The sequence below is a fragment of the Diadema antillarum genome, unplaced genomic scaffold (assembly GCF_040938485.1).
Source record: "Diadema antillarum isolate AM-2024a unplaced genomic scaffold, OU_Dant_1.0 seq00001844_RagTag, whole genome shotgun sequence".
Classification (NCBI taxonomy): Eukaryota; Metazoa; Echinodermata; class Echinoidea; order Diadematoida; family Diadematidae; genus Diadema; species Diadema antillarum.
This window is the reverse complement of record NW_027272516.1, coordinates 135,907-163,450: the sequence shown is the minus strand read 5'-3', so window position 1 is coordinate 163,450 and position 27,544 is coordinate 135,907. Positions and strand designations below refer to the sequence as shown.

General features: G+C 38.7%; 1 protein-coding gene across 1 annotated transcript; it reads left to right on the top strand.

Moving 5' to 3' along the window:
- The first annotated feature begins 878 nt into the window (after positions 1-878).
- On the top strand, positions 879-27,544 carry LOC139712705 (GATOR2 complex protein WDR24-like). The gene is made up of 18 exons (XM_071624508.1): positions 879-998; positions 6,752-6,856; positions 7,479-7,592; positions 8,147-8,331; positions 9,258-9,383; positions 10,005-10,136; positions 11,006-11,216; positions 11,877-11,980; positions 12,879-13,079; positions 16,228-16,338; positions 17,578-17,704; positions 18,466-18,823; positions 20,703-20,759; positions 21,925-22,087; positions 23,090-23,192; positions 24,360-24,445; positions 26,444-26,556; positions 27,409-27,544. Exons 1-18 carry the CDS (start codon positions 974-976, stop codon positions 27,542-27,544), a joined length of 2,457 nt encoding a protein of 818 aa, XP_071480609.1. The 5' UTR covers positions 879-973.

Genomic DNA, 27,544 nt, shown 5'->3' with positions numbered 1-27,544 from the left:
GCTGGAGATTTGATCTAACCCTCCTTCTCAATACATTTCCATTATTGTATCATCAACAATGCAACTTTGAGAACTATAGAAATAATTCTTTTGGAAATACTTGCGAATGCATTGCAATAACGGATAAAGCTGCTGTTATTGCAAAATATCTTGATCACTATCTTAGCAGACACAGTCCAAAAGGCCTTTGGCAAATGAAAAGGGACTCGATATATATCTCACGCCCCCCCCCCCCCTCCCTCCCGATCTTAGCCATACCCGGTGGCACGCACAACACGTCGTCATCCTAGGCCTACAAGGCTATTCTTCAAAATTATCAATTTCTAAATTTAGCAAAACAAATCAAGCCAAATATCTGTAATTAAATGTATTGGAGACTAGATTTTGTTTTTGTTTTTGGTTTTGGTTTTTGGTTTTGCTTTGTAGAGTATAGGCCTACTAGTATATTCGTTTTAACATATTCAACAGTAGTACAAAACTTCTAAAAGACAATTCAAATATTATGTATTTCACTGTTTTCAGAATTTGTGACAGGAACTAGTGGCGGATCCAGAGGGGAGCGCACCCGGCGCACGCCCCCTCCATGATCCCCCTCTTATTTTTCATTAAAACAAAAGAAATAAAAAGAAAAAAAATGAAATGAAACCCGGAAGTGGCACCAGAAGTGTTAGTTGCGCCCCCCGCCCCACTTTTTTTTTTCTTTTTTCTTTTTAACAGAATTCCTAGATCCGCCTCTGGGAACAGTGATGTCTGAGCTTACTGAGCTACAGTAGGCCCGGGGCGGCGTGGGGGGGGGGGGGGGGGGGGGGAGGGAGGTGGAGGCGGTGGAGCTCTCAATATCGGATCGGAGGGCCTAGGGCCAGGGATAATAGGGATATCAGCGCATCATACTCGGCATAGTCAACACTGAACGAAGCAAAGATAGAATGTGTAATGCTTTGAGTTGGCCTAGCAGCCGTGGAAACCAAACAAAATGTCAAGAGGAACACAGGAGAGAGGTAACAGTTTGCCACGTTAAATGTCATTTACCTCCCATTTTGTCTCCGAATCTTCGACAACAGCTGTTTTGTTTCTGTAGTGTCTGAACAGCCTCACTCGGCTTAGTCCCATACCTTCAATATCGTGTTATTAAAAGACCCCACTACTGCACTGTGTTTTACAGCTTGGGCCTTTGCAGGCATGTAAATTGGTGGTAATTAGTATTATTGGACAGCATGGTGGTTCCAGACGTGTACATCTATATCTCTGCGCAATATTTACATTCTGTGATATGCATGGGACTTTGCAGACGTCCTAGATCTTAAGCATTGTCATTGAGTCTGACCATTCTAATGCCAATATAAAAATTAAAATAATGCCAATGCCGCAATGCCAAAGTTTAGATTTATCACAAGATTTTACTGTGTAACAAAAAACTAGACCAGATGTGTCTAAGTTGTTTGAATGTTCAGGTTTGACTTTTTACTGCACTGTACAGTACAAAATGTGAACCTCATTCATGTCATTTGTAGTTTTTCTCATTGTTATCTGCTAGAATGTGTGTATGGCTGTGGTGAATCATGGGTAGGAATAACTCACTATGAATAGGCCCAGCTGTAGTGATGATTGATTTCTGGTGCATGAATTATAATTTATACAATGCCTTTATACAATGTATAAAGGCATTGATTATTCAAATGTAAAAAAAAAAAGATAATGTTCAGAATTATAATGCAATCTTGTACAGTGCTAAACAAAAAAAATAATGATTTTTTGCTATTTTTTTCAAAAACCAGAGAAATTCAAATTCACATAATTTTGCAAAATTCATAATTGTCAGAACTTTGTAAATAAATAGGGTCAACTGTAGACTAAGTGTTGTTTTTGTCTGAATTGTCATCCTCTGAGGACATAATTCAGAGCACCAAATAAGTGTTCGGATTTCGGTATTAAGACAATAGACTCTCCTAAATAGATTTACAGCTGCGCAGATACCTGTGCAACCGCAGCGCAGTGTGTAGAATGCTTTAGACGTAATCAGCAACCAGTAACACAAACGTGTTGGGGTCGTCTGTGCGGCAGCTACGATACCTTGAATGTAGCTAGTTTTCAGTTTCACCAATGCTTCTTCTACTACAGTAACTGTAGTTCTAATCTAAGTGTAGCATACTTACAAATGTACCTTAATGTGCTCCCCAAATGTTGCTTTGGTGTAAAGCATCAATTCGCAGATTCCAAGAAATTAAGAAGTGCTCATGTAAACCGCACAGACTCAATTTTAATGTGTACCTACCTACAAAACGTAGTCTCATGCCTGAGCTGTCTCTCTCACCCTCACAGTCACACAAGCTTCTCATGCCTCACCAAAAATCAAACCAACAAACAGACAGACCCTAAAAATGTTGATATCCACCCACCGAAGAAATCACAGTTTAGGACAGTCTGTTTTCTATTAGAACAATTCAAAATAATATAGCTAGACCCTGATAGATGGGCAATTCCATGAGAAATGTTCACTTTGGTGAAAAAATGAAGTTTTGAGTTTCACTTAAGTTCTCAAATATTCTAAGAAAGTAACATATATATTTTCATTTTTCACTAGTCGCATCTTTGTTATTACAAAATTTTGTATTTTTCTCAGTCAATGAAAATACTGTATGAAGCATTGCAATGACGCAAAAATTTGGCTATTTTTAAAGAGTTTAGTGTTCCTGTCTCTAAAGAAGGCCAGATATGTCCTAGAGGCCTTGTTCAGCTTTTAAACTATAGTCCAGCGTATATATCAACGGAAAATCACAACCAACTTCCTTAGCATTCATTAGTTTATGACCCATTGATCCTCAAAGTTGTGCGATTTCTATAACATTTGAAGCGTCATGTCCGTTACGTTTTTTACTATAAGTTTTCATAGCCAAGAAGAAATTAGTGTAAAGTTGCTGCAAATTCATTTTCTATGTTAGGATTGAATCCCCTTGCATGTGTGAAAACCACTTTTCTATACCACTTCTAGTTTTCCTGTAAATGGCGTAACGGACATGACACTTTGCGTAACGGACATGACACCTCATATTAGACAAGTGGCAGAAATAACACTGTGGCCCAGTGAAACTGGGTGGTGATTAGTTTCAACTGCTTGAGGATAGTAGGACATTTCTATACTTGAGTAAATGATTAAGTCTGCACATCACTCAATAAAACAAAAACAAGCAAACTTTGCTTTCTGCCACTGGAAGACTGTTGATTTTAGATGATCTTGCTACCCTGTTACACTGGTTTGATCCATGCCCACCTCTTGTAATCCTGACTGATAAACAGCAGCTGTCATTCCAAGGAGTATTTAGACAATGGAGTTTTCACTGTTGGCCTTCCCTTCAATACTTAAAATGAGCACTTTCTACATAAGTACATTGTAGACCACATTTAACACATATTCGCCATGGAGTCAACACAACAGCCAGGAACTCCTGCACAAATGGATCCTCGTGCATCCAATGAACATGATCACTGATGATACAACAACAAAGAATCCATATGTCACCAGCATCAATGTCTTCAATGATGGTGTTGCCACATAATTAAAAAAAAAAGTTTGTGCTGCATCCATACATTTACCTCTCTCATCTCTATGACTCTATAAATCCACACCTTCAGTGGCACGTTAATTAGATATCACTTGCCAAGAGGGCTGAGAATGGAATTGTTTGCTTTATAAGCGTGTTGACAGTACATGTAGCTCTATCGTCAGAGAAAGTTGGTCTGAATGCTGCCCCTCCATTTCATCAATACAACTAAACTAGATGTACCTCTATGCCAAAGAATATATTGGTATATATGACAGCGCACAGCATCGTACGAAAAGCACAATTTTGAGATGCTATGAGAAGATGTTTATCCACTGAAAGGTACACTGTACACGGTATAATCATTTACAACCAGTTGGTAGGGAAAGCATCCAGTATTTCAAAAAGTCCTACTCACAAGCTGGTGAGAATAATGTAACCAGTACACCACTCTGGCAAGCCTTAAGAAGAGCCTAAGCAAGCAATAAGTTGATTATACAATTTATACGAGTTGAATTTGCCGTGAAGAAAACAAGATATACTTTGTTGCCCAGGTGACCACTCTACATGGAAATGGATTATATGTTGTAAAAATTCTCAGAAAAAAAGGGGCTTGATCATTCACTTCTTGCCAAGAAAAGAAAGCATTTGTTGACAATGATAAAGTACTGGTACTATTGTAGCAGCAGAAGTTTTTACAATAGTCTATCCAAGATTGGATAACAGAGGATGATTCTACTCCAAGGATGACATTAATGCCAAATGAAAGAACTTTGCAGAAATGAAATTTACATACCTTATTTATTTCAGATGATAACACTAATTTGATAATGGTACCAAACAGTTTTGTGGTCCTGTTTCATTGCATTAAAGTTGATGCAATCCTGAGTGCATTTCAATGATGTTGTATTGACACTATTTATTTCATACAGATCTGGTTCATTCTGTTTTCTTTGCCTATCTGCAGATATGGAGACATGGTTTTCTGTGTTGTACAGTACTTGTATGCCATTGTGGTACTCTGGGCATTGTGCTCCATGTGCTTTAGAGTAGCTGTTAGATCACTGAAACCTGCAATAAAAAGACTTTTTGATGTTTTGTTCAAGAGCATAATGTAGTTAGCAGTGTGCAGTTATCTTAATCTTTTTATTTTGAAACAAAGAAGTGAAAATATGGTTCACCTTACAAGGGTGTCATGTCCGTTACACTAGTGTATAATACTAAGTATCAAATATTAGGCCACTAAGAAAAAAATAACCATAGTATAAGATAGTAATATGTCCTATTTTGCTATGGTGGGTGGTAGTAACTGGAAATTTGTCCCTAATTGTAGCTAGCTGGTGCAGGAGCGAATTTGTTTTATATTTCTTTGTTTTGTAAATATATACAAAGACTAACCCCCCTAAAATGATATAAATACAACAAATATTACATGATTGCAGTTATGATGTGTGTCCCTATGTTCTAACCTTACTATGCCAACAATTGAATATCTGCTATACCTTGTTATAAAAAAATTCTCTTAGCTTACAAAAAGTGGACAAAACTGTCATGTCCGTTACACTCGAAGTGTCATGTCCGTTACGCAATATTTTCAACTATTACAAAAGAATGAACAGTAAAACTACTCTAAATTAGGACTTTATGAGTAAAGCATGACCTAAAGGTTTAATCAAGACCAAAACCAGCTGCATCTTATCCAAAAATTCACAGGAATTTTCATAATGGTAAGTAGATCAAAATGCCTTGTCCATTTATTGTCATGTCCGTTACGCTCGCTAAAAATGCAATTTCTCAACAACCACTTGATAAATTTCCATGAAATTTTCTGTGTACATTACATATACTTAAATGTGTCTGATAAACTCAATTAGAATCTTTTGGAGACTCCCAATTTCACTGTGTGATGGTTTGAATCACAAAAAAGTGGTCTGAATGTCATGTCCGTTACGCTGGAATTGACCAGATGTAGACTCTAGGTCTATTGGTATTCACCAGATCGCACTGGACTAGAATGTGTAGGTGCCTACAATGTTCTATAGATCTGCAATGTAGAGCTTGAAAAAAAAAAATTATAAGCCAGAAAGAAGTGAGTTTGTGTACATGTGCACATTATACGTGTACTTGTTTCAATATATCCATGTCATTCTCAGAGTTGTTTTCAAGCACATGTGATAAGTGCTGGCCAGTGAATATTATAAATTGCCACTGAACATGTTAAAGAGTTTTTCAAGTAGCTAATTTTAACATGAATATAATAACTAGGGCCTCACAGATGAGAGAGAGGATTGAAACTTCTCTGGTTTAAAAAAAAATACAAAAAAAAACCAACAACAACATTGTATGTAAATAAGAAAAACACACTATAAAGTAACATCAACACCAATAATTTAGCTGGGTAAGCTTGTAAGTAACACACATTGTAGCTGAATTTTGACGAGCAATTCTACCTTGAATTTCATTATCTGCTTCAAATTCTGCTTCCAAATTGGTCTAGGGCAGTTTGTTTATAACATGCAAAATGAAAGCTTAAAATTCAGATCTTGGAGAAATAGCAGCTACTCTCAATCTTCCGTCCACCCCAGCACGACCCTGGGTCATTTGTGATGAGTCTTACATTACAAGGATCTGGATGTGTCAGATGTTAGTGTTCTTCCTCAAAAGTCATCAATTGAAGGCACTGGATGTTTTCTGACATTTGTTAGAGAGAGCGAATGCAAATAGATAGATTTCATCATGGACAAAGAAGAAAACCTCATGACATTAGAAAAAAGGAAATTTCTGAACCTTGCGTAATAGTTCTTATATTGGATACCAAGCACAATCAATATTCATTGCAGTAGGAATTAATGTTCAATGCATATTAAGGTGGTCATCATTGTTGGTTGGTTTGTTGTTGTTTTTTGTACCATCATGGTAATTGCTGATAACTTTGTCAGCTACAGTCACGGTGTTTATTCCTGTCAAGTAGAGCTCAACTGGAGAGCATGGGAAATACATGTATTTACAATGGATCAGTATTGACAATAATTCTTCAGAACTGTACCACACAATCATACAACACTGCTGTGAAAGTACTCACATACACTTTACAGTGTAGACTTGAAGACTTCAGAAGACCTGTCTTCAGTCTGCTATTTACAGCATGATGTGGACTGATATTTTTGTGTGTTCTCTCCTTTTTTTTTTCTGTCTCCCCCTCTATTTGTCAGTGAGGAGTAGTGCTGGAAAGACAATGTCCATTAAACTTGATGGAGGAATCAATGCCATCAGTCTCAACAAAGATGCCTCCCAAGTTGTCGCTGCAGGAAGACAGGGTAAGTCCATGAATGATGAATTCCGAGTTAGGATTGTTACTACTCCATTCATTTCCCTCAGTCTCCCTCTCTGTCTCTACACCATCTGCCAACACTATGTCCATCTTTTTAAATCCTCTTATCTCTGAGTGTTTTGCCTCACCCCCCCCCCCCCCCCCCCCCCATGTTCCCTGATACAAATGTAGATAGATAGATAGATAGAAAAATAGATAAATAAATAAATGGGAAAAGTACAGAGTAGCAGTTTTTTAAAGACCCGGTCCGGGGGTGTGCACTGACTGTAATGGTAGTATCTCACTTTTTCAAAACATGGAGATATTAGCTACTTGCAATCCCTCCCTCCTCCCCTCCTCCCCCCCCCCCCCCCCCCAAAAAAAGAAGATAATATGAGAATACATTATAAAGTTGTTTATTGTCCTAGACATTGTAGGATTTGTAGCAAAGTACCCATTCATATGATATTCCCAATCATATTTTCACTCCCGCTGTAAAGTGAAAATTGCATGTCACTGCTAGTGTAATAATTCAAATGTTGGCAGCAGTTTGAAGAATAAGAGTTGACCAGTACATGTATGTTTGATTTTATTTCATGCTGTTCCCTTGTTCTTTTTGCTCCCGTCAGTGTTCAAAATCTTCCACATTGAGGAAATGTGCTTCAGGGAGAGGATGGACCTCAGGGTGGGGCGCATGAACCTCAACTTCAGCTGCAACGATGTGGTGTGGCATCCCAGCAGAGGTTTGTGTAAAACATCAACAAGGGTTTGTCGAAGATAATGTTTCGGGAAGATATTCAGGAGGGACTAGATCATTTGTGATAAAAATCATTACTATCCTGCCAACCAGTAGATCGTCAGAAATTAATTTAAGCTATGGCAGAGAGATCTACATCAGTTAGACTGGTTGAGACAGCTGCTTTATACTTTAACCATCAAGCTGGTTTCCAGAAGCATTACATGTAAACACTGAGAAAGTAAAAACTCAGGAAATGACAAGGGAGTATGAGAAAGAAGACAAATTGTGAAATTAGTGACAGGAGGTTAATTGGTACATATGCATTCTACACCTCTTCTTGTTTTTGTAGAAACATTTCCCATTATCTGTTTGAGAAGTGATCAGTGTCACTCTTGGTCATAGTGATAATATGCATGATTAGAAAATCAGGTAGATGAATACAGTACATACAGTACATTTAGAAACTGAATATGACTGTGTGCTTGTGTGTGTCTGTGTGTATTTTGAATTTCCAAGGTATCTTTATCGACTTGCATATCTAATTAATCCACGTGACAGAAGAGATGATTGCCACAGGAGCCACTAATGGGTCCGTCATCACCTGGGATCTGAGCAAGGCTCAGGGAAACAAGATGGAGCAGGTCTTCAATGACCACAAGAGAACCGTGCACAAGGTCTCCTTCCACCCCACAGAGTGGTATATGCTCTTCAGCGGGTCACAAGATGGCTCTGTGAAGTACTTTGTAAGTTTTGTTTGGTAGTGCAGTCGTTAGAAAGTTTTCGATTCACAACACTAATTCTATGACATGCCAATGAGGCACAGAATTTTGATCTGCTCATGCTAAAGACAGCTTTTTTTCAATTAATCTCAAAGTTACAGTGGTTCTGGACCACTTCACCATCTTCATATTAGCATTATTGTCATGAATTGAAATCTCACCATTGTAACTGTTGGAAGCATTTTGCAACTCACACTAAGTCAGTGTCGCAAGCTTCTTGCATGCTTCCACACACAAAGACGTTTTAATTTGTGGTCACATCTATGGCTGTATATGTGTGTCCTGCAGGTACTTTTGTTCTGTTTTTAATACATACTTAGAAGCAGTTGAAAAGACACAAGAGAGTCTTTAGATATATGGAAAGACTGGTGACTTTCTTGCCTTTCTATGGTCTCCCACATCTTAGTGAATTAACAATAACATGTGTATACCTCTAGCATGATATGCTAGAAAGTGCTGTATTTGAGCAGATCTCTCTTATCTGGCCGAATCGATTATTCAGATGCCCGCCGGTCCTGATGGGTCCGGATAAACAAGGTCCTACTGTAAGCAGACCTCCCAACCATTCTGAATTTGGAGTGAAGATTCTGAATTTTGACAATTCCCAGCTTGTGTTTCCATAGGAGTTTCTTATTTTTCTTGACAAATCTACTACACAACCTTAAGGAAACTGCCCTTTCTTCCTACTTTTGAACCCAGTCATCCCTATTTTTTTGTTAGAAATGTTGGGAGGTCTGTGTTAGTGTAAGATTCTATAATAGCCTCAACTACATATGAGTGAGAGGCCTAGGGACAAATACTGTGAATTCAATTATGTTATCTCTCACTCGACTTTTGCTTCGACTTTGTCTTTATTAAGTTTTTATTTTCTTTCCCCTTTGTTGACACAGGATTTGAGAACAAACCAGTGTGAAATGACGTACGGGACCGGACAGTCCGAGAGCATACGGGATGTCCAATGCAATCCCTTTCATTACTTTTACATTGCAGCTACACTGGACAATGGCCACATTCAGGTATTAAAAATCAGGCATTTACCTTAATTTTCCAAGTTTTTTCATCAAAGTTCAGTAATCCGTCAAAGTTCAACCCAGTTGTAAAGTTAGCAAGCCTACTGGGGTGTAGCAGTGTGCCTCGGTCCAACAGGGAGGCTGTGGTGACAGAGTAGCAATCAGGGGGATATTATGAAGAGTCTTATTGCAAAATGAGCTAAGCGTCATTGTTAAACATTTCCTAGTAAGTCCATCATCAGATAGAGCAAATTAAAAATCTTTCCAGTAATACCTCACTTGTAACATAGCAAGGAATATTGTAGAAGTTATGATTAAAGGTATCCTGCATTTTCTTATCATTTTCTTTTTTAGCAGCTTTAATCACCAATATCTCAACTTGATGAGAATGGATTTAGCTTGTTTTGCGATGAAACTCTTCTTTTCTCAGTTAATTTACAATAAGTTTGCAAACATCTTTGCCAATCGACATAATGACCATAAATATGATTTAGCATCAGTCATGTACAATCACAGTTACAAGCTTGTAGCATTATGATTGTTCTCAGAGGCTCATGATATCTGTGTTAAAAAATGGTAAATTTATCTCAGAGGCATTCACATTTTCCTCTTTGTGTTTGGCTGCAGTTCTGGGACTATCGCAGGACGGACCGGGTGCTTCTAGACTTCCCCGTCCACAATGGTCCAGCCTTCAATCTGGACTGGCATCCAACAGAGAAGCAGTGGATAGCAACATGTGGCAGAGACAAGGTCATCAAGGTGATTATACCAGAGAAGTCAGATCTCAAGCTGGTCCATGATTAGAATGATGGCATGGAAGAAGATAACAAGGAGCACTTCACAATGTGCAACATTTAAAACTTTGTTCTTAACGAAACCTTCCTTTTTGTATCACCAGTAGGCTACTATTTCATCAAAAATAGTTACCACTGAGCTACTTCCATGAGTGTGGGTATTATGTATTATGAACATGATATTCAAAGCTCTTGTTCATTAACAAGCATTTCCAAAGTTACTGTGGTTTGTAACAAACATTTTTTTTTTCTCTCTCTCTTTCTCTGTTGTGAATATTTCACTCGGTGCTAATCTTTTTTTTTTGTTGTGTGTGTGTGTGTGTGGGGGGGGGGGGGGGAGGGAGGGAGTAGCTTTTTTTAATGTGAACAAAAAGCCCTTGTTCTGTTGACAGTTATTGCAAGAAATGCAAACAAAGGGAAACAGACTAGAAATATATACTGATATACTGGTAAATGAAAATTGAGCAACACCATACTAGGGATTTCCATAGCTCAGTCATTAAAAGCACCCTTCTAGCAGTCCAGAGGTCTCAGGTTGGAATCCCATTGGAGTTCAATTTTCTTAGCTCAATTTTTACTGACTGATTTTCTTTAAAGATCTCACAGTTTTCATATTTTTCCATAAACTGCAGTCTGCAAATACTATCAATTCAAGTGAGATAATTTTTTTGGCTAGTTCCATAGTAACAAGAAAATAATGATGATAAAATTTCATATTATCGCTCTCATCAACCAGAAACATAAAAGGAATGACTGAAACCCCTTGATTAGTCTGTTTCAGAATGTATTCAGCTCTTTGGCCACATTAAGAACTTCATCCCTGTTGCCTTACAGATTTGGAATTGGGACAACCTTGGACACAGACTAGTACCAGAGTACACTATCTATGCCATAGCCTCTGTCAGCCACATAAAATGGCGTCCAGAGAAGAAGTATCACATTGCCAGTTGCAGCCAGGTCGTGGACCAGACCATCTGCGTGTGGGACATCCGTCGCTCCTACATGCCTTTTGCCGTCTTTGAGGAACATAAAGACGTTGTCACAGGTAGACAGCAAAAGACAAATTGCTTGTTACGTGTACGTTAAAAGTCAAAATCGAATCCCACCTGCAAAGGTATTGTTAAAACCCACGTAAAGTTTTGATATTGGGAAGTAAAACCCTCTGAGATAATTACAAGTTTATGGAGTAAGTTCCCATTTATGTACATTGCAGTGAAGGAAAATCATGAAGAAGCTACAAAATTGTATTAAAAGATGGATGTGGATATTGTATGACCTGAAAAAAAAAGGAAAAAAAAGTTCTCAAAATGTCAGTCTCAAAGCACTTTGTGGTCAAAATGTGATAATATACACACATCAAATTGTCAGTACTGGCTCTCACAATGCTTTGAAATTAGATGCTGGTGCTGGTGTTGTAAAACTATTCGGTTTGGGGTGCTGTTTTCCATGTCTATTTCAACCATGACTGGAGGGCTTCAGTATGCCTTACAGTAGTTGATTAATGCACTGACATAGCAATGCACCTGACTCATTGCATTTAACCTTTTTAATCATCTTTCCCTCTTGTGGAACCCCCCCAGTTATGCCTGACATAAGTTGCAGGGTTTTAAAACCGAGTAAGTCTAGAATTTCTGAGGGATATGCTATGTAAACAAGACATGAAATGATGCCTTTCAATGGGGTCATATCTTGTGTCTACCCATAGACATTGCATGGCGTCAGGACCCGCACGTATTCCTCAGTGGTAGCAAAGACTGTATGCTCTTCCAACACAAATTCAAGGATGCTAAGAGGCCAGCGGAGACAGCTGTAAGTTATCACAAATTTTACTTTCATTCCTGCTTTTTTTTTTTTTCGGTCATCAAAATAAGAGAGAATTGCCTGTGGGACCTTTGAACAAGAAGCGTATTATCCTACACAATACCTCCACCTTGTAATCTGGCACCATGACAATTGGATGTGGCACTTGACTCCTCTCTAGGCCCTTTATTTCAAAGTCAATTGTGTTTTAGCTTGCATGAATATTTCCACTCTTCTCTAACAAAAAGCTTGTTATAATGTTATAGGCTTCCAGAGGTATCATTCTTTACCTCATCATGACAATCTTATTCTCAGACATGGTCAGTTTTATATCGTAGAAGCATTAGTATAGGTTATATGTCTTCACCCAGCAATAGGGATTGTGTCACATCAAGATGAAATCATGTGATTGTGCTTAGCAAGTCTGAGACACACAATACACTAATCCATCCAATTATTGTGATGAATTTCTGTAGCGGTAGTAACTATAAACACAAGGCTGGTGTGGACAAGTTTTTGACTGCTGTGTACATATTAAACTTTCGGATTGCTGATTAATTCACCCAGGGGTGGGGGAGGGTTGTTATCCATCTGAAAACAGTTTGGTAAAAGTAAAAGCATCCTGGGAAGATGCTGTAAGTATTTACCCCAATATTAAAAACAATTTTGTTGTCTTTATATTATTGAATTATTCATCATTTCTGGGAAAAAAAAAACTATGTTGTTTTGTTCAGAAGTTGTGCTGATATCAATCTAGAGCAGAACTTTATGTCAGTGCCCTCAGACTTCACTGTTATTGAGTCAATGATTTTCGATGACATCCCAATGGCACTTGTAATTAATGAGATGCCATTGAAAAGGAAAAAAAAAAAATTCAACTATGCAAGGTGCATTCCACTCTCCACAGAACCCTGTGGGTGTGTCCATGAGTATCTATGACAACATAGGCCACGCCTTCAACAAGAGCTCCAGCAAGGCAAGCATCCAAGCCCAGCAGAACTACACGTCAACCATCATGCCCATCATGTTCCGCCGTACGCCAGAGGTCTCTGAGCACTACGAGCGCTACGAGAGTGGTCTTGTGGTTCATGAAAACAAAGAAATCAAGGTATCTCTTTGTACTACCATGTAAGCTGTTATTTAACTTTCGCAAATTTGTAAATCAAAGTCGGATCACAAATTTAACAACGAGCGAAACTGCCGCCATGCGCTTGGATGATATTGTATTTACGATAGTGTTGGTGTCAATCTGCAAAAACAACATTGAGCGAAAATGTCAATTGACCTTCAGATCTCATTCCTGAAAGTATCTGTATGTGAAAATAAAATCTTATACATTATGAGGGCTACAATTGTACCATTCATGGTGTAGTCTTCCATCCAGCCCCCCCCCCCCCCCCCCCAACATTCAAATCTCCTGCTTTGCTCAGAGTGGTAAGCCTACCTGATGGTACAAAGGAAAACATTGAGGTAGATTTTATTTCTATAATTCTAAAACACTGTTGCCTATCTGTAACCCTTTGTGTTCTTTGAATGCCAATTGGCACAGAAAAACCAATGAGGTTGTACAAATTGTCCAGAGTCCCTGGCACTGAAGGGGTTAAACAGAACATTGGAAGACTGTCACTGAAGTGGTAACAAATTAAAAGCATCATCAAAGTTTCTGCTCAGAGAAGTATTGTATCTTTATGATAGGCTATGATGTCTGCTTTCAGATAATTGATTGTTATATGAATAAAACTAGACTTAGTGTAGCAAAAAAAAAGCTGCTGAAAACTGCTTATCCAATAGTGGCGAGCCAATGGAGTACAATGGAGTCAAAAGGGGCCTGAGCTTTCGATCCTAGCAGAATCTTTGTCAGAGGCAAAATGACAAATGGCAGGGAGAGCAATCACATATGAGGACTTCACACAACAAGAACAGTCAGGGACAGGCTGGGTACAGAGAACAAAGAACACAAAAGGAGAGGGTAGGAGGACATGGGCAAGGAGCCCAACAGGTAAAGAGAGGGGGATTAGAGCAGGAGGGTGGACAGACAAAAGGCAGAGGAGGGTCAGTAAATGATCCTGAGGGCCATGGGGGCAACCATTGAAGGAAAAGGATGAATAGGGAGGCAACATCAAACAAGATAAGGAACAACAGAGGGATAAAGAAAGGAAAAGAGTGAAATAGCAACAGCAAGGGGAAGGGGGGGGGGCTGAACAAACAGTAAGCCCTAGTAAGGTGTACCAAGAGTAGGCAACAAAAGGGAATTTTGTTCCCATTCTCATTCAATTCTCATTCAAGGGAATAAGAATTCCCTTGAAAACGGCGAGAACATGCTTGCCGAAACGTCGGGAATGGGTAGGCCCTTTTCAGGGCCACACGCATACCCTAGAGAGAATACTTGGTGCACCGTGAAGCCTTCTACCAGTACCACCCAAAGTCCTCCCGCCACAGAAGCCTTCAAAGATTTCATGAAGATTAAGCGCTTGAATAGACCTTGTACTCCAGAGCCTCTTTTCTCGGTTCACACTTTTCCAGAGTGTGTGCTTTATTTCCAATATTTGTGGCCCTGCACCACAAAACAAACAAAAAGTCGCCAGACCTGGATTTTTAGTTAAGGGCAGATTCTAAAAAAAGCAGACTCTAAGCTTTAAAATGATGTATAACTCAATTCAAATGGACTCTCCTAACCTATCTAAATGTTGGAAAGAAAGCACACACTCTGGAAAAGTGTGAACTGAGAAAAGAGGCTCTGAAGTAAAGAGTCTATTCAAGCACTTAATCTTTTCCAAGCCATGCTAGCTGTGCCGTGAAAGGGACAAAAAACAGGGTGTTAAACACCGGAGTGATAACAATGAAGGGATTATCAGATTAAGCTTAAATTATTTATTAACACATTTTGTCCATGATTAACGACAACTTTCAAAGCAGTAGCATTATCCTGTCAAAAGTTAGTAGAGTTGAAAGTGAAGAGAGTGTACAGGATTTTTAAGAAATGAAAAGTGGACTCTATTAAAAACGTCTAATCACACTGTTCTACAATTAAGTGTTTGAGAAAAACTGCTAAAAACACAGTTTCCTGTTTGTTTTAAAATCCCAAACTTTAAAATAACGTAGAAGAAGACTTGCTCTTTCAGAAAATATGAAAAACTCAAGATTGGCCAGGTTGACCCATTTCACCTATTTTCAGTCCTCACACCAATTCACTGCGTGCGACTTTATGTTCGTTTTGTGATGCACGGTCACATTTAGATAGGTTAGGAGAGTCCATTTCATTTGAACTTGTATACATCATTTTAAAGCTTTGATAGAGTCTACTCTTTCAGAATCTGCCCTTTACTAAAAATCTATGTCTGGCGACTTTTTGTTGGTTTTGTGATGCAGGGTCACATATGGATTCATATTGTGTTATTGTACTTTTTTTTTCTCTTCACTATCATGAAAATAAAAATGGTTGTAGACTTTCACAATTTCTGTCACAAGCTCTGATGGTTATTTCTGCAAACATTTGGTATTCATTGCTGTCGAAGCTGTCTCCTTCACTGGTGCTATAGAGAATATTAGTGTCATTGTCATCATTAGGCATCCCGGGGGAAATAAGACCTGATATGTCAGTGCGTGATACATATGTTATAGAAACCTCATACCTTAATTTAGTATATTAAAGGGGATGGCTGGTAACTGATGAGTGGGTATCAGTGGAAATGCTGGAGGATGATTGTTCCAATCCTTGTGGGATTCATTTAAGAGTACATTATATATATATTGTTGTGTGAAAATTATCTGTTTCAGAATGGTCTCATATTCAAGTAATGTGCAGTTTGATGTTTCCAGGTTAGCATGCCTGTACAGTGAGGGGGCGATCGTTAATGATTAACATTAAACCACACATTACTTGAATATGAGACCATTCTGAAGCAAATAATTTTCACACAACAATAGATATATAATGTACTCATGAATCCCACAAGAATTGGAACAATCATCCTCCAGCATTTCCACTGATTCCCACTGATCAGTTAGTAGCCATCCCCTTTAAATCAAAAATACTGATCTGAGTAAAATCAATAATGCAATCCAAATTCAATGTTTCTACATTATTTGAACTTCAACATTGATTTTGTATTGCAAAATTGTTTCAAAAATGAAAAATGTTTATTCAAATTTCTGAAAATGTATGATATTATTGAGATATGAGGTCCTGTCACCCCAGGGATGCAGTGCTATTAGTGTGGTAGTGACTAACATGCCATATGTGTTTTGTCCCTCAGTTCTCAGAGTCCTTCTGCAAGACCGCCAAGCGTTACCTTCTCACAGGGAAGCCTTTTCCTGAGCTGTGTGAACACAATGCAAAGGTTGCGACAGAACTCGGCAGACACCAGGTAATGTGCTTCCTCTGCTGCATGCTAATTGTTCACGTCATGTAGAGCCATCTCGGATATGCTTGTAGAGTACGCAAGCAGTGTTGCTGAAGTAGTAAACTGTTCCATTTGTGAACAGTAAGTACCAGATATTTCGATGAGAATCATGAAGTTGTTCACATTTGTGTGTTGTGGTCTTCAATGTAGCATTGTCCATTTTTAATCATAAATCAGAAGACATATATCAATCGAAATCATCAGTTGACCAGGCTTCAAAATTAATCTAAAGACAAAGTCATGGTATTATCATGTTCATTCTTCTACTTCTTCTGCTGCTCCTCTTATACTCCTTCCTTTTTCATCAGCTTCTTCTTGTAATCATCATTAATATTCTGATTGTTCTAATCATTTTCCAACTAATTTGTTATTGAACTACATTTGTAGTATTAAATGTACATCTACATGTAGCATTAGTGATAGTAGTAGTTGGGGTGGTAGTAGTAATAGTAGTGGGTAGTAGTAGGCATGGTAATCGTCACTGTTAATGTCACTGTTATGATTGTTATTACCTCCACCAAGGGAGGAGGTTATGTTTTTGTTACCGTTGGTTTGTGTGTTCGTTCGTTCGTTCGTTCGTTCGTTCGTTCGTTCGTTCGTTCGTTAGTTAGTTTAGTTTGGCGTGTGCAAAATAACTCAAAAAGTAGTTAACGGATTGGGATGAAACATGCAGGAAAGGTTGAGAATGACACAAGTAACAAACGATTAACTTTTGGTATTGATCCGAGAATTTTGGGGGAATTTATGAAGGATTTTTGATATTTTGGCAGGTAGGGTCAATGAACTTGGGAGTTCAGGCTGCGCATATTGGAGGTTTGCCTGCGCGCACTAAAGTGCATGCCCTAGTTTCTGCTGGGGTGATGCGCCCTGTGCAGCTGAGGGTTTATGACGTAACAAAGGCTTCTATATTGGGAAATCAGGCAACTTTCATCACACAATGCTATAAGTACATGTACGTATGGGTGGAAATCACTGATATCTCTATGGAAGAACAAGATCAGCGGTGTAAATGATTTGCATGCTTGGCGGAGGTCTGCGCTCTCAGAGTGCTTCTCTAGTTATCAATTTATTAGTGTAATTGTTAAGATGGGTCAAAGTAGTAGGAGTTGTAGTAATGTTAGTAGTAGACAACACACTAGCATCATGTTGTTATCATCGTTGTCATCACCCTCATCTTAATTAGGAATGTGGGTTTTTCTATAGATTGCCCAGACGTGGCGTATGCTGAGGCTGTTTTACACAGACACCACCTGTGCTGTGCCACCTGTCTATACCAACAAAGGCATTGCACCCCCTGAGCCCCCCACCCTTCCAGCGGACTCCGATAAAGGTAATCAATGTGCTCATGTGTGGATGCTTTATTGCACCCAGAATCACTGAAGATTAACAAGACTCGGGAATCTTGTCAAAAAAGCATGTTGGATGGCATGACATACCTTTATTGTACCATGGCTGAATTTGTCAGAGAAATATAGGGGAATGTACTTTTTATGCAATTCTTCATACATTTGTATTTTTATCACATGTATATTAGTAATCGCTAAGTCACAAATTGTGCTGAATTCGTTGTAGAATATCAATATGTCCTCATTAAATGAATTGATACATTATTACTTCTTTTAATGAGCCTGTTGAATACTGCTTTATGCAAACATGTCATTGGAATGTTATGCAAAATGCCATGATACCATTCTTTAGAGCAAAATTTAAGCTTGTACAGTAGATATTCAATACAGCTTGCACATTCGTTTAACTATTCAGACATCCATGTATTTCAACTGAGGTGAAAAAGTTGAAAAGGATGTCGGATGCCTAATAAACGAGAAAATATACATACAAAGTTTATCAACAGAGCGAAATAGGTCCCAGAAACAAAACAAAAAAAAGACTTTGTTTTGATACATGATTGATATTTAGTTGATATTGACAGACACTGAAAATAAAGAAATTCTGTACAGCTGTATACTCGTAGCAGTTGAATGTTATTTTAATCAAAACAGGCAGACGAATCCACAGATCTGCTTGCTATTTGTGCTTTTCAGAAATCATTTTATCAAAACATGCATACTCTTATTTTTCTGTTGTGTTTAGATCATCCGTCTGCCCAGTACAGTATGTCCCACCTCGGGGCATCCAACCATGATTTTCACAACCACACAGGTCCAAGTGCCATAGACTCGGCCACAGGCTTCACCGACGATAACGAGTCCCAGATCAGTGATAGCGAGCACGACCACCTCCAATATGGGGTGGTGGGGCACACCAAACGCAGACACTGCTCCCACGATGGCGCCCTGGGAGGCGTGGACTTCTACTTCCCACATGACGACGGGGAGGAGGAAGAAGAGGAGGAGGCGGGAAACGTGTTCGACGACGATCTCCATGGATGGAATGATGATGTCAGCCTGCCGATCGAGGCGTTTGCACAGAGGCACAAGATAGTCGACAGGTAGAACTCCTATACAATAAATTTCTACTTTGTTTAACAGTCCTTCTTACCTTTGGGAGCAGTGATTTAAAAAATATCACTTTTGATGTATATGTTTAGGTCAGTTGTATCACAAAACATCCTACCATAAAATTTTTTTTTCCAATAAAGCCTAGATATAATGAGATCAGGTATTCCTCATTAAACCATAACTGCAGATGGTTTAGTCTGGAAACATTTATATTACAGCTATTGTTCACATTTTGTATATTTAATATACAAATGATGCACAGGATAGAGTGCGTTAGTGGAGGCGTAGCGCACTCGAGGGGATTTACAGTTGTGAAACATGCACGAGGCGAAGCCGAGTGCATGTTGCACTACATTGTAAATACCCGAGAGTGAGCTGCATCTCCACTAACGCCACAAAATAATCCTGTGCATCATTTGTTTTAAAAAATGGGTCGAAAATTCGAAAACTAACAGCATTTTTCAGCGTTTTTCACGTACCTTTGTGGGTCAAGACGTCCGAAGATGTTCGTCCCAAACATTTACGCACGTCGCACTCGGAAATCCCGCACATATTAATAAAGTATGATGGGGGGTTGGGTTTCCGGACACTTAAGTTCCCGCATGAAAACTTACTTATTTTACATAGAATATGCACCCTTTACCTTAAAGACTTGATATAGACTCCTCATATAGGCCTACTAGACAACATACTCTGAAAACAGCGTGAGAATTAACGTGCTAAATCGTTGGATTTGCCCTTCAAAGTGACTCCATGTACGCGTCCGGTCCCACAACGCTTGCATGGTCTACTGTACTGTACGTATAAGAGTATACGTACGCCACACATGTTATGCACAAGGGAAGAAAGGCCGGCCGGCCGGCCGGCAGCCCGAACTAGAAGTTGTTTACAGGATTGACAGCGCGTATGCATGCAATTCAAAGGAGCCGCCGCGCGCACAGACGATCGGCAATAGGATTTAACACGCAGTGCGATGGGACTAGAATAACCAAAGCACACGTGACTCATTTCCGCGCTTCCTATTGGCTACATTCTTGAACCCATTTTATAACAATACTTAACATCGTTTATACTGGTTCAGATTTTTACGTTGGTTCTTTCTATTCATAACTCACATTTTAGAACTATTTTGAAGCACTATTGCTGGGTTTTTGTTTCATCTGCAAATGGTAAATTATGCCTTTAACTTCTGTGTCATTGATAGTAATTGAAAACAACAACAGTATGAAACATCCTCACACACACACACACACACACACACACACACTGGTTTCCTCTCTGTACCACCTCAATGCATGAAGGCATATTATGTGTCTCATCTCACAACAGGTTTGTAAGAATCATCTGCTAAATTTGTCTGCGGCATATTCGTTTTACTTTTTTCTGCAGCTGCAATGCAGCTTGGAAATTAGGAATAACACAAGCATAGTGTAGCATTTTTCATGATTTTTTCGTATATATTAGGAAAGGGGGAAACAGAAATTAGTCAAAAGTCAACTTCCAGTTACTGTAGATACATCATTTCTATTATTAGATATGCACTAAGTGGACAAACAGTCATGTTATTGCTGCTCATCAAGGTTAAACTGTTTTAGAGTGATTTCTGTTCAGCATGTTCATGAGAATGTATCGTGATAATGTTAGATTAAACACAACAACAGCGACATCAAATTATTTGTTTCCAAAGTGAAATATAAGATAAGAGTAGACCTTTGGATTTAAAGTGTAATAAATATTGGCATTGAACATTTTTAAAGATTGGTAAATACATGTATATAGCAAAGAATGGATGACAGGGAAGACAGAAACAATGGAAAACAATAAAGGAAAGTGATAAAAATAATCACAAATTTGTATCATTTTATCCAGACCTCCAACTCCAGATGCTGCTCATCAGGAGAGGACCAGGCCAGACTCACCAGCCGTGTAAGTTGGGCCAAATTCAAGTCTTAGTCCAGGTCTATTGTATATGTTGGTTGTCAGTGGACCAGAACTACTTTATTGAAGTGTTCATATCGATGAATCATTCTGTCCCAATAAAGCATCTCATTATTCTTACCGCAGACAAGTACGTGCATTAAAAGCCTGTGTATGTTTTGTGATAGAGGGTCATAATAGGATACAGCTCCAAACACAGCCCACTCCGTGCATGCTTTCTTTGCAACAACTAATTTGCAGCAAGTATGGCTCCTTCCATAGAAAGAGATTGGACAGAAAAAAAAGAAATGGTCCAGCAGATGCTTGTCAGTGTGCATTTAGAACAGATTATATCCATTAAATCTATTAAATAGAATCACCAGCTGAATACAGTGATTTTAATTTTAAACTGTTCAAGAGTAGTCGCAGGTAGCTCTGAGATGGAATATGAAAAGAGTGTATGCAACACCAGCAAAAATAAAAGCATCCTTGACAGGCTAGATGTAATTTTCATTCATTACATCTAGCTAGCTTGGACCATCCCATCATCACAGTGAATACCTTTTGACTAGGTGTTATGCATTTGACTTTGATATCACAGATATGATCTAAATGGGTAAATTTAGTATTTGACTTTTCCTTCAACCTCACAAAATGTAAAATGTAAAATAGTTATTGAATCACCTCACCAAGATAGAAGATATTGAAATCAAGACATTTTTAATACAGATTTACTACAATTATAAAGAATGCAAAAAAAGGAATGTGTAATTCATCTGAAGTTCACAATTTAACAAGTAGAAGAGAATACCTGTCGCCCTTTATAACCATCGTGGTTTTACCAAATATGATGAAACTCATTCCAAACATCGTGTGTTTTGATGCTTTGCACAGAATGTTTTACATTATTTTTTAGAAGGAATAGTGAATTGGGTGTATCCATGTGTCACATAGAAGAATGACAACCCACATGTCTTTTGCTTGAAGTAACAGATTGTAATAAAGTGTTGGGTTTTTTTTACTATTTGTTTGCTCAGTAGGTTTTTTTCTTTCTTTTTTACTAATGGATGGAGCCTTAACTTTCATTAATCAAATACATAACTACTTCTTTGTTTTTATTAAATTCTAACTCATCATCATTATCTCTACCTCAATCCTCCTACCACCCCTCCAGGCCCCTTCTAGACCTGGAGCCGGCTGCCATGACCGTCAGCTCTCAGCTTCTGTCTTCCACCCGCTCCCTCAACCAGGCTCCGTCCCGACAGCTCCCCGAGCTCCAGCTCTCCGTCAAGTTCACCCCCATCGTGGTTGCCACGCTGACGGACTACGCAGAGCAGGTTGTTCTATGCCCCAGTATTACGCAAGGGAGTTTTCTTGTTTAATCCACACCAGTCTCTAAAAATGATACTTAACCTGTGCTACACATTATAGAGACATTACACTTTCAGGACCTTAGAATGGTTGCGCATACTGACCCATGAAGACATTATGATGATAAGTATTTGCATCTGAAAACGATTGCAGATACAAAAGCAACTATGTGTATTAGGAGATCACATTAGAGTGATAGTTGCTGACTTATTGCAATGTTTGGAGGATGCATCAGTTGTAAAGTGTTTCACAAGTGCAGGCTCAGATGTAGTAACAACCCTCAACAGATCACATAATTACCTGTACATTTGGGGCTTGCTGTCCTTGATGTCAAGGACCTATCAAGAATGTGATACATTTAACCAAACTTTAGAGAATATCGAACACAAAAAGACAAGTGGAGGTTAGTAGATTTAGAGTATGAAGGACAGACAGAAGCATACAGTGTATTTAATGATTTTAGCGTGTCTGGCATCTAAAGTTCATGGAATTTATGTGATTTACAGTGTTTGTATTGTTGTTCACCTTCATTCCTGCAATAGTGTAGTTGAGAGTGTCTTTACTGATATTGTGTAATGTCACAACTGCAGAACATTTCAATGGAGGTTATACAGGGTAATGCAATATAAAGTATAAAAAAATCCATGTCCACTGTAGAGGCAATTTACATACACCCTTATAAAGCGTTTGACAAGATATGATAAGGACTTTGTCAGTTGTATTTTCACTATTAAATCACAACATTATGTAAGCAGTTTGAACCCAAAGTTGAGCTTTTGTATCATAGTAATGCTGAATAGGTACCGATGAAATTTAGTCGAAATTTTGAGGGCTCGTGAGAGCGAGAGAGAGGTTATTTTGAAAATGATCATACCAAAGTTTACACAATACGTGTACCAGGAGTTTTCATTCAGATGCAGCTCTACCTATTATGCAGTGTTCTCCACACATTTGTCTTTGTCCTACAGGGTGATATCCAGATGGCAGTATCAGCTTTCATCGTTTTGGATCACAGGATACGAAACGAGATCGCATCTGACACTCAGGAGCAGTGGTTCATGTCCTACATTGGTGAGTGGTTGGTTGTGATCCTCTTCAGTACTAGCCCACGATATTATACAAATGATGCACAGGATAGAGTGCGTTAGTGGAGGCGTATAGGGCACTCGAGGGTATTTACAATTGTGAAACATGCACGAGGCGAAGCCGAGTGCATGTTGCACTACATTGTAAATACCCGAGAGTGAGCTGCACCTCCACTAACGCCACGAAATAATCCTGTGCATCATTTGTTTTATAAAATGGGTCGAAAATTCGAAAACTAACAGTATTTTTCAGCGTTTTTCACGTACCTTTGTGGGTCAAGACGTCCGAAGATGTTCGTCCCAAACATTTACGCACGTCGCACTCGGAAATCCCGCACATACAGTATAAGTATGATGGGGGGTTGGGTTTCCGGACACTTAAGTTCCCGCATGAAAACTTACTTATTTTACATAGAATATGCACCCTTTACCTTGAAGACTTGATATAGACTCCTCATATAGGTCTACTCGACAACATACTCTGAAAACGGCGTGAGAATTAACCTGCTAAATCGTTGGACTTGCCCTTCAAAGTGACTCCATGTACGCGTCCAGTCCCACAACGCTTGGTCTACTGTACTGTACGTATAAGAGTATATATACGTACGCCGCCACACATGTTATGCACAAGGGAAGAAAGGCCAGCCGGCCGGCTTGGCAGCCCGATAGAAGTTGTTTACAGGATTGACAGCGCGTATGCATGCAATTCAAAGGAGCCGCCGCGTGCACAGACGATCGGCAATAGGATTTAACACGCAGTGGGATGGGACTAGAATAACCAAAGCACACGTGACTCATTTCAGTGCTTCCTGTTGGCTACATTCTTGAACCCATTTTATAAACAAAATTGTAGTGGCAAGTCATCAGCACTAGCCCTCAATATAATGGCTAGTCAGCAGTACTAGCCCTCAATATAATCACACAAGTTGATTCATGGTCTCTGCTCTTGCTTCATATCAAAGAGACAGGAACAGGCTCTTCCCTTTATTACCAAGTCATCAAGCCCAGGCATCACGACAAGAGAGAATTGTAACAATTGATGCCAAGTCATCATGTAGAGACCAATAGACTGTTTGTCACCCACACAGACTTTCTTAAAGAAAAGGAATGATAAAAACTATAATCAAAATATTGTGATTGATTCCTGACATAGATTTGCTGAGCCGCTTCAAACTGTGGTGTGTGGCCAACCAGATCATTAAGCTGAGCAGACACCCCAGCGTCGAGACTCTCAATCAGGTAACTCACATAGGGCTCTTGTGTCCTCTTTAATTCTTTCCTTTATGTACTCATGCCTGTATATCAGGGGTGCGAACAGTGGTTCCTCTGTGACCCTTTTGTGGTTGCCAGGGTTTTAATTCATGATGTTTACACTAGAACTTTGTATGACTTCCTTTTATAAATCAAAGGAACCTTGGACTGTTTATGGAAGTTTATGAAAGTGTTTATTACTCATATCCTCTTAGCATTGCATGGTGGGGTGAGATGAGAAAAAAAGAGAGAAAAAAAAAGAAAAGCACTCTGAGAGCGCAGACTTACGCCAAGCACCTACTTTCCAATGATTATCTTGCTCTTCCATAGAGATCAGTGATTTCCACCCATACGTATGCGTGCTGAAAAATCATCCGATTTCCCAATATACAGTAGAAGCCTTTGTTACGTCATAAACCCTCAGCTGTGTGGCACGCCTCGCCCTAGCAGAAACTAGAACACGCACTGTGATGCGCGTATGAAAACCTCAAAAACGTGCAGCTTGAATTCCCAAGTTCTTCCTGCCAAAATATGAAAAATCCTTCATAAAATCCATAAAAAGTTCCTGATCACTACCAAAATTTAATCATCTGTTTCTTGTGTCATTCTCAACCTTTCCTGCAAGTTTCATCCAAATCTGTGCACAACTTTTTGAGTTATTTTGCACATGGACAAACAAACAAACTAACTATAAACTAACAAACAAACCAACGGTAATGAAAACAACCTCTTCCCTTGGTGGAGGTAAAAAAAGACCAGATTTTTCATCAGAATTTTGAATGTGAATGCCATAAGGGAAAGGTAGAGCTGCCATTTTGTATGTTTTCACATTTTATGTTTTTATATTCTTCATCTATATGGAGAAAATATACTTTTCAAATGGAAAGTATGTTTTTCAGACATGTGATTTAGCACACTTAAAGTGCAAAAATTTGCCATTTTTAAACCAGAATATGATTTTTGCCTTTAAAGCATGTCTTTTTACAGTGGATTCATTGATTTATCATAAGACTTGTCTGTAAAGCCAGATTTACAGCTTTTCAGATAGGAAAATGTCACAATTGAGTGGAAAAAAAAAATTAGTATGATACTATAGGCATCTAAACATATATTGTACAAATGTATATATGTGACCCTGCGTCACAAAACCAACAAAAAGTCGCCAGACATGGATTTTTAGTTAAGGGCAGATATTGAAAGAACAGACTTTAAGCTTTAAAATGATGTATAACTCAATTCAAATGGACTCTCCTAACCTATCTAAATATTGGAAGGAACGCACACACTCTGGAAAGGTGTGAACTGAGAAAAGAGGCTCTGAAATAAAGGGTCTATTCGAGGGCTTAATCTTTAGTAATTGTACTGGCTGTGCGATGAATGGGACAAAAAAAACAGGATGTAAACCACCATAGCATCAACAATGAAGGATTTATCAGCTTTAGCTGAAATTTAGCATGCTTAATTAACACATTTTGTTAGTAATAAATGCCAACGTTCAAGGTGGTAGCTTTATCTATTCGAAAGTTATTAGAGTTGAAAGTGAAGGATGTGCAAAGGATTTTAAAGAAATGAAAAGGGACCTCTAAAGACGTACCTAATCGCAATACTGTACGAAAAAAGGGTTGTAGAAAAGCTGCTGAAAACACACTTTCCAATTCGTTTTAAGACCACAAACTTAGAGTTATTTAGACAAAGAATAGCTCTTTCAGAAAGTATGAAAAACTCCAAGATTGACTTGGTTGACCTGTTTCACCTTTTTGAGGTCCTCAGGCAAAATCAAGGGCTGCGACTTTGTGTTCATTTTGTGATGCACGGTCACATATTATGTTTTTGTTTTGGGTTTTTTTGGTTTTGTTTTTTCATCAGCGATTACTCTCAGGATATCTGTGTTGAAGTCGATTTATGAGGTCCAGGCATGGTAGTCTTGTCCATGTGAGAAGTGCTCTTAATACAGTGTTGTATTCTTTCTGTTTTAATATTCCACAGAATTCGACCACAATCTTGACATACTGTAACAGGTGCAATAAACCGCTGGAGAAGTTTTCGTGGGCATGCTTCCAGAAGAATCGTCAGAGCCTCACCAATCCATGCTCAATATGGTATTCATCCCATCAATTCCTTTTGCTAGTAGTATAATTTTGTCCATATACCATATTAGCAGATGACAGATACTTCTTTTTGCAACTTTAGTGGCATTGTGGTTGTTGTCAGTAATTATTCTTCAGAGTAGTATTGTGGAGTAAAATTGTCAAATACATGCAATTCCCTTGAGTGAAGTTGAACCACAATTGCCCAACACCGAATACATGTATGTGATATTTTTGTTAGATTTGGTTTCTTTATTACTCCATCAACGATCCGACAAAAGAGCTAAAATTGCAACAAGACCCTCAGCACAGGATCTCACCAATGGAAAGAGAAGAATTGTAGTATAAGCTGGCTTTGTTATAGATGTGTGTTTCCACATTTTTTTTTTCCATCGTTACTATTGTACTTTCAAATCCATGAAAGTAATCTACAGACACGCAAAGAAGCTGTGTTTGAACAGTTATACAACACACACACTTTTTAGTGACTTTTAGTGAACTGTCCATGGAACTTGTCAGAACTTTGCAACATCGAACAATTATACTTTCCAAGTATTCTACTTGCTCACAAAGAGATAGATAGATAGATAGATAGATAGATAGATAGATAGATAGATAGATAGATAGATAAATAAATAAATGAATAAATAAGTACATAGATAAATCAATAAATGATAGATGTTACATAGGTAGGTGGGTAGATAGATAGATCGATACAAATGTAGATAAATATGGTAGATTGATAGATTGCTCGATTGTTAGGTTTATAAAAATGTAGGTACATATAGTATACATATACATGTGTAGTAATTAAAAAAAAAAACACGTCTCACCCCTGCAATGATGTATTCGTGCCTACTGCAGCCATCTACCAGTCAAAGGCCTGTATGCCTGGTGCCAGGGATGTTCCCATGGAGGACATATCAACCATATGAGGGAATGGTTCAAGACCAGTCGCTTCTGCCCGACAGGGTGCGGACACCAGTGTGAGTATGCCTGA

Bases quoted from the DNA above. Each gene is read 5' to 3' on its own strand.
- LOC139712705 (XM_071624508.1), top strand. From the start codon at position 974: ATGTCAAGAGGAACACAGGAGAGAG. The intron at 11,981-12,878 runs GTAAGTTATCAC...CACTCTCCACAG, and splicing joins AGAGGCCAGCGGAGACAGCT to AACCCTGTGGGTGTGTCCAT. The intron at 17,705-18,465 runs GTAATCAATGTG...TGTTGTGTTTAG, and splicing joins TCCAGCGGACTCCGATAAAG to ATCATCCGTCTGCCCAGTAC.